The 8,204-nt window shown below is 36.6% G+C and overlaps 1 protein-coding gene across 1 annotated transcript; it reads left to right on the top strand.

Annotated features, from left to right (window-relative positions):
• Positions 1–270: 270 nt before the first annotated feature.
• SPINK1 (serine peptidase inhibitor Kazal type 1) lies at positions 271–7,563 on the top strand (the record flags this gene model as incomplete). Its single annotated transcript, XM_084252635.1, has 4 exons — positions 271–325; positions 2,313–2,344; positions 3,847–3,953; positions 7,518–7,563. 4 exons carry the CDS (start codon positions 271–273, stop codon positions 7,561–7,563), a joined length of 240 nt encoding a protein of 79 aa, XP_084108761.1.
• Between the last annotated feature and the right edge of the window lie 641 nt (positions 7,564–8,204).

The following is an 8,204-nucleotide window of genomic DNA, read 5'->3' as shown; positions in this document are numbered from 1 at the left end:
GTTAGGAAGACAGCTAACCACCAAAATCCTTTCCTGACATATGCTTTGCCTTGTGTATTTCAGGCTGTGGTATACGGAGGTGACATTCCCCCCAACCCAAGGCCAGATGGTGCCAAGACAATCAGTAACCAAGGTGATCGGTGACACAGGGCAGCAGGTGGAGCCTGGGTTGCCACCCTGTCGATATGACTCCTGTAGTCCCAGTGTTTTGAAGAGAAGTGGTGAGTTCACTACAGTTTTCAAGTGAGCTCTGCACTCAGAACTTCAGCCATGAAGATAACAGGCATTTTCCTTCTCATTGCCTTGGCTCTGTTGACTTTATCTGGTAGGTGTCATTGTGTATTTTTCTAATTTGAATAAAAGTTTTTCGTGCTGATGCTTTGCTGAACATATTACCTTCTAAATCTAGTTTGGGATACATCTTTTGGTCGCAGCAAGATGAGGTAAGATCAGTGGATGAGAATCATAGAAAGAGGGATGTTAACATAACACAGGGAAAATGATTCTACTAGTGAGAACTGCCCAGTGAAAGTCATTTTTCCCCCAGTGAGAGGTTGACCTTTTGTGGCAGAGATGAGACAGAATTATCTCTATCTTAAATACTGATTTAACTCTAAATATTTAAGGTCAATTTACAAATAGTAAAATCTCTAGCATCATATGAAATGTATAATAATGGCTTCTGGTTAGTCAGTATTTTTTAAGAATTATTTTTATTTTTTTTATGCATATAAGAATGAGATGTAGGCCAGAGGTGGGGGGGTAGGGAATGAGCGGATTCACCCGAGACAGAGTGGAGAGCAGAACAGGCAGATTGACTGAAATACCCTGATGAGGAGAGCAGCGGGCCAGAGAGGAGAGGTCTGCTGCACCATGTGGGTCAGCTCCCTGACCAGGGATTGAACTCATACTGCCGTGGCTGTGGACAGCTTCACAGTGCTGAAATGACCCCTTGCACCACCAGGGAGGCCCCTGGTTAGTCAATATTAAAGGCAGAGTTTGATCTAAAAAAATTATTTTGGAAAAAAAAAATTATTTTGACCTGCAGAATGTTTCCAGGGAAAATATTCTGCTTGAATAGATGGTATGTATATATCCCCAAACTCTCTTTACCATGTTACAGATAATTTTGAGGCCATAAAATTGGGATGAGCTGCCTTGGTGTCATTGGAAATAGCTAATATTTTTGGCTTCACCTCAGATCTAGCAGAGACGCCTACTGAAGGCCAAATCAGCATTTTGTGAAGAAGAAAAATAATCTGTGTTGTATTTGCTAAATATTTATTGGAGCTGTGGTCCCTTTCCCTCTCTTCATGCATATTAGTACAGATAGATGCCTGCGGTGACTTCCGACTTAACCAGTTTTCAGACTCAGCTAGATCCCAAAATCTAAGGAGACACCAGTCATATTTGTTTTTGACTGTTCTAGGGAATTGTCTTCTCCAGGCCCATAGGTGCCTCACTACTTTCCACAGCATTTAGTTAAGAATACCTCCTCACCTCGATACTTCCAAGTATGTTAATATCAAAATCAAATCTCACCAGCATTTCTTGCTTTCCAGTACCATTGGATCATTTCCCTTCAATGATCATATCCGCAGTTACCATCCCATGCATGATGTGCTACTTGCTGGAGAAAACAGCATAGCACTTTTAAGTATCTGTATGTAAATTCAGGAAATATGAATTGAACCTGTGTTTCAGTCTGTGTAATGTTAGCAGTAGGAAAGAGTTCTTTGGGAACCGATGGTGAGTTACAAAAGTGTTCCATTTTTTAGTGTTACTTACAAGGAAGACGTCAATGTAATTGTAAGTTATCTTTGTGACAAAAAACCTACTTACCTTTAGGGGTAAATGTTTCCCAGGTAATTTTATAATCTTTATTAATAAACAAATGTGAAGATGTTTTACTTTTTATATCACTGTTGAGGACAAAGGTCTAGAAACTGGTTGTAAGAATATCAGTGAACATCCAAAAGATACTTGTTCAGTGCCTGATATATTTCAAGCATAAGTGTATATATATAATGCTTGTTTTCAAGGAAATGGATCAGTGTTTCTGAAATTCCAGATTAAGATATTTTGGTCATAATCACATATTTTTGCTTTAATTTTTTCAAGGTGCCAGCAGGCAGGAGTAAATGGACACCAGTGAGATGTCCTTCAGAGAGTGAAAATGGGAAGGGATGGGAGTATAAGCAGCCAGCAGAGACGTCTCAGGCTTTAGAAGGAAACAGAAAATTCTGAGTAAGAATAGGTCTGACTTCTCCCATTTAGGAGCCTATTTAACATGTCTGATTTATGTTTTCTAGGTAACACAAGAGCTGACTCCCTGAAAAGAGAGGTAAAAACAATTTTGTAATTTCTTTTCCATCAGGCTGGAATTGTTTTTTCCAACCGCAGTGCAGTCTAGCTATCACCTTTCAGTAAATCCTAAAATACAAATAAGGAGCATGATTGCTAGTGAGTTTTGGTATATTAAATGTAGGTACTAATAGCAGTTCTCTCATGTGACTTATGTTGAAGGAAAAATCCACTGACATACAGTTAATTTCTCAGTGATCTTATCAAGCTTGCTGTGAAAGCATTTTTTTTTATATAGGGCCATCTGGTAGGACAGGTGTTTTTGGTAGATGCTTTCTTAACCTCATTCTAAGTAACCCTTCCTCCTTATAGCCAGTTTGATTAGGTTGACAGAGATCTTTCCCAGTGACCAAAGTGGAGGTGAATTTATAATGACCAACAGAAAAAAATAAGCTGAATTCTAACTCTAGAAAAATATTCTAAATCTACCTTTTCCATTTTTTCATACGTTTCAAGGGAAATTTCATAAAATTTGGAGACCAGAGAAAAAAGTGTCCCTCTTATTATATTTGCCTAGTGGAGAGGCAGATGACACACTAAAAATGTATGAGTGAATAAGTTACTACACTTGTAATAAGTGTTGCATAAAAAGTGCTAGGACCTTTGGGAACCTAGCTTAGTTAGATCAGAGAAGGTGCTCTTACGTACATGGGATTTATTCTGCGTCATGAAGGATAAGTGAGTGTTAGCAAAGTATTACTGATAGGGACATGTAGAGTGAGTGGTTAAGACCCGCAGTTCAAGAACTGTATTGTCTGACTTTGAATTCTACATACAGGAATTACTAACTGTGCGGCCTTGGGTGATTTGACTTCTTTGTGTCTCATTGTCTTTATAAGAAGAGTGTAACAAAATTCATGAGATAATTGTGAGCTTTCAGTAGAATAATACATAAAAAGCACTTTTATACAGTGTCTGGCCTATAACTACATTTGATAGTTACTAGTTTTTACTTCCATAAAGGAAATAAGCTGTGCAAAAAGACCAAGCACCTAGTGTCTTAGGTGACTGAGAGACAAACAGTATGACTGTGCTACAGTGTGCAGGGAAGAACATGTCCCCAAGGTGTGACAGACCTAAGAGGAGTCAGCACCTGCAGTAATTGTGAACCTGAACATACTCTCTTATCTTACTTAAACACCACTATCAGATAAGTGGGGAAAATGATAATGTTCCCATTTTGCAGATGAAGTTACCTGCTGGGGTTCAGGAACGCCAGATTTACCAGTGTCAGATAACTTGTAAAGAGTAGAAACAATACTTAAAACTGGGTTTGATTTTCTGACTCCAAATTTTGGGTACTTTCTCTTAGAATTCTTTCTTTTGGATTCTTTCTCTTGGAAATTGTTCTTCCAGATTTAATCATGCTCCCATGTTTAAGCAGACCAAGTCCAGGGAGGTGAAGACCATTTTAAAGATTTTGTTATAAACTTGAAAAACAAAAAAATGATGGAAAAAGATTGTGTTTAATTTTATTTTTAGGCTAAATGTAACGGTGGACTTAATGGATGTCCCAGGATCTATAACCCTGTTTGTGGGACTGATGGCACTACTTACTCCAATGAATGCATGTTATGCCGTGAAAATGAGTAAGTGTAAACTTGAATTTCTATTAAAATGTGTGTTTTAACAACGATAGGAAGAACACAAGGGGAGACCATGGTGATGGTTCACAGATGAATGGGTGGTGGGAATTTTACAGAGACTATAACCAAGATGAAAATGCGTACATTGTACAAAAATGAAAAATGATGTAAAAAATATATAAAATAATTAAAAAAAGAAAATGTGTTTTAAGGTAGTTGTCTTCAAATTTTTGTGTATCTTATGCTAATAACATGAATCTTGCATGGGAGAAACAAATACTAGTTTTTAAAAAAAAACTTATTGTATATCCCATGTGACTGTATACAAATATTTATATTTGTGTCTTTGTGTATAGAATGATAGAAAAACAGTATTTGTTGTGTCAAGCATGGTGTAAGTCACATAATACTTACAACAAATCTATGATGTAAATTATTCTAAGTTCCTCATACACCTGAAGAAATTGAGACTTGGTTAGTTTAAATAACTTGCGTAAGGTTACCCAGCAATAATTGACCAACCTGGCATCGAATCCTTACTGTTTCTCTTATGCTTTAAGGTACCACACTAAATATTTGTGAATTACAGAGGGAAATCCAACTTGGTTTGTCTTTCAGTTTGTGCACACTCAGTGTAGTCTTTGAAAATATGAGTGAAGTTCTCTGAGAGCACAAAATTAAAAACAGTATATTGTACCCCCTAAGATTTGGAAAAGTTTGGAGACTTTGTCAGGCCAGAAAGTAGAAAAGATTAGCATTTGAGTGGGGGAAAAAAGAGAGAAGGCATTAGTAACATCACACAATATAAAATATGCTAAGGAAAGGACAATGGAATAAGGGGGGAGGTTTATAATTGTTCTCTCAATAAAAAAAAATCACTCGTATGATAAAAATCCATGCATTTACGGAAAAATAGCAGATGATCTGGATCTTAAAAAAGCTATACATGTACAATGTCTTTAAAATTAAAAAAAAGCAATTCTTGGTAATAATAATAATTGTGTTTATTAAGTCTTTCAAATGTGTACATATGAATAGGTGACCAAAAAATTATTTTCTAATACTGTTATTCATAGATATGAGAACAAGCTTCAATGATGTTCGATTTCTGATACAGCTTACACAGGTGATGGGAATCAGACTGGCATTCAAAGAAATAGATTACTGAGCACTTGACATGTGCCAAGCACTGTGCTAGTATCCTTTGCTTCCCTTGTGCTTATGACTAAGAGAAAACAGGTCATGGACACAAATAAGACAGCTTCTTGTAACTTGTGACAAATGCCATCATTTGAGGTGTGAGCAAAGTGCTATTGGAGCAAAAACAGAGAAACATCCACTCTCATTGAAATGGGTCAAGAAAGGATGTCATTTAAACAGGGTTCTCTGACATTTGGTAGCACCACAAAAAGCATTCCAGGTTAAATAAAGGTGTAAAATGATTAAAATCAAAAGAAATTCCACAAATAACCTGGAAAACTGTTATTCTGGAACTGATTTGGTATCGAAGACTTCACTTTAGACTCAAATGACTACATAAATTTCTGTTGCTCCACTGTATAAATTCCCTGTAACACAAACCCTCTTCTTGAATGCTTTAAATCAGGTTAGCAAATTCTCAAAGTTTAGCAAGGATTGAAGGAACTAGGTCCTCAGGGGGAGAAATCTAATATCCTGAAGTTTTAAATCCAAAACATTAGGTGTGCTGTTTTATGATAAAATTACTTTCACATTAAAGACTTGCAAAAGGAACTTTAAACCACTTGTTAATTTTCTCATGACCTATGTTGTTGACATTAAGGTCAAACATCATATTTCCATCCAAGGGGAGGAGAAGGCAGTAGAATAGCCCTGATACTTGGGAAATTTCCAAGTGCCAAGACCAAAAGGCCCAATATTTAGAGTGGCACATTGGGAAAATATGAGCTTAAGAACTAGGACACACTATTCCCTTATCCTTTGATACTTACCAGTTCCTGCTTTCTCTTTTTATTCTTAAAAAAAAAAAGGAAATATGGAAACATTTAAATACAAAAAGCTTCTTTTCCTGTATTTTTTCAGAAAAGAAAACAGGTCTAGAAGGAAAATGTGACTCTGATATGTAATATATTTTCTAATGTACCCTGTCCCAAGCAAAACATTGCAAAGTTTATCAGGATCTGATCCTAGTTTTGAGATAGGTAGACAAACAAGGGCTTGCATTTCCTTGATCATTACTTGTTTGGCTGATATATTCAGTAAGGACATTTTTCTACTTCTGTGTCCTCTTGGGGAATTTGTGCTGGCACATTCTTTTCTGTAGATCAGCATTCTAGTAGAACTTTGTGCAGTGGTGGAAATGGTCCATATCTGTGCTGCTCAATATGGAAGCCACTAACCTAAGTACACTATCCATTAGCATTTAAGATGTTGCTATTCCAACTGAGAAACTGAATTTTTTTTCAATTCAGATTTTTTTTTTTAAGCTTTATTTATTTATTTATACAAGCACTGGGTACCGTCAGAAGCGCGGGAGGGTGAGAGAATTCACCAGAGCCAGAGCAGGGAGCAGAGCAGGCAGAAGGACCGAAGTACACTGCTGAGGGGAGCAGCCAGGGATTGAACCGGCGCTGCAGAGGCTGCCGGCAGCTTCGCAACCCAGCGCTCAACCGCTGCGCCACCGGGGAGGCCTGAGAAACTGAATTTTTTATATTAATTTAACTGATTTAAATTTAAGCAGCTATATCTGTGTCAACAACATTGGATAACAAACTTTAGAAAATAAATCCTCTGTGTAATCTGTTTAGATGTTTGGGTTTGTATATACTGACTCAGAAATAAATATTATGAGTAGTTAATAATTATGGAACAAGAAAATAGTAAAAACTCTTAAAATGAAGAATTAGCATGTCCGGGTTAAAGATATTGGGAAGTCAGATGTCCTCAAGTAACAGAGTTATAGAAGAATTTTTAAAAGCAGTATATTCAAGGAAAGAATGGTTAGAAAAATGAGATCTCTGGAAATAGTTTCATGGGGAACAATTATAATATTTAGGAATATTTAGCTGAGAGAAAAGTGATTTGGGAAATGTGATGTGAGGGGGAACAGTAAGGTTTTTTCTGAAAGGGAGGATACTTAGAGCAGGTGTCATCAGAGACAGAGATATGATTTCCTCTTTCCAGATTTTGCTGATCTAAAATCCCCAGAGTTCTAGTGCAAAGGATCAGTCAATTAAAAAGTCCTTCTGTAGCACATGTGTCCACTAAGATGGAAACCTGGTAGCTAGGACAATGACATTAGGAGCAAAAGAAGCAACAATGGATCAGAGATAAGTGTCAGAGGTTACAATTTACATAAATGTCCCGTTAGATTTATAAACCTGTAAAGATAGACATTTTTACTTTCTGTTGTATTCCTAGTATAATAGGTCTCAATATTTAATGAAATAATGAATTAGTGAATGAGGGAGAAATGGAGGGAAAATCTCAACCATCTCTATTTTACATAAAGCTCATCTTTTTTCATCCATAGTCACTTTTTTATCACAAAGTTTAAGTTGATTTTTTTTTTTTCAATCTGTCCTACAGGAAGCGCCAGATTCCTGTCCTCATTCAAAAATCTGGGCCTTGCTGAGAACCGAGGTTCTGAAATCCCATAAGGTCACCATGATACCTTGACTGCCTGATTATTAAAATAAACTGCATCTAAATATTCCCTCTTGTTCCTATATGCTTTTTCCTTAGAGGCATATTAGATTATATCAGGAATAGGGGATTGGGACAAACTTAAAATGACTAAGTTTTATAGAATGCAGTAGAACAATTCTGTCATTTCAAACACCATTTCTTTCATGATGCCTTTTCATTCACCATTTCTCCACATTCTGAGCACTGTATCTCAGGAAATATGATTGCAGATAATAAATGACAGAACATAAACATACATTACCCTGAATACATGTAATCCGATAGAGGACTTGAGAGCATTGTAGTTAGGAAGCTTTTAATCCAAAAACATGTTATTTGTCACCTTTCATCTTTCACAGACTGAAGTTAAACCCTTTAGGTTTTCTTGGGTTTCAATTAAGGCTCTTTTGTTTCTCAGAGAGTCTGGATACATAGATACAAGATTTTTGAAGAGCTGCCTGTCTGGGGCAGAATAGAGTTTAGTCATAAGAGTTTCTGTATCTTGAAATGTAGATTTGGGGCATGATCTCAAAAGAGCTCTCAATCAAAAAAAACTACATTTTTCACAGCCATGCTTTGGAATAGCCT

The sequence above is a fragment of the Talpa europaea genome, assembly GCF_964194135.1.
Source record: "Talpa europaea genome assembly, chromosome: 13".
Classification (NCBI taxonomy): Eukaryota; Metazoa; Chordata; class Mammalia; order Eulipotyphla; family Talpidae; genus Talpa; species Talpa europaea.
The sequence above is the reverse complement of the archived record's forward strand: the minus strand, read 5'-3'. Positions and strand labels throughout refer to the sequence as shown.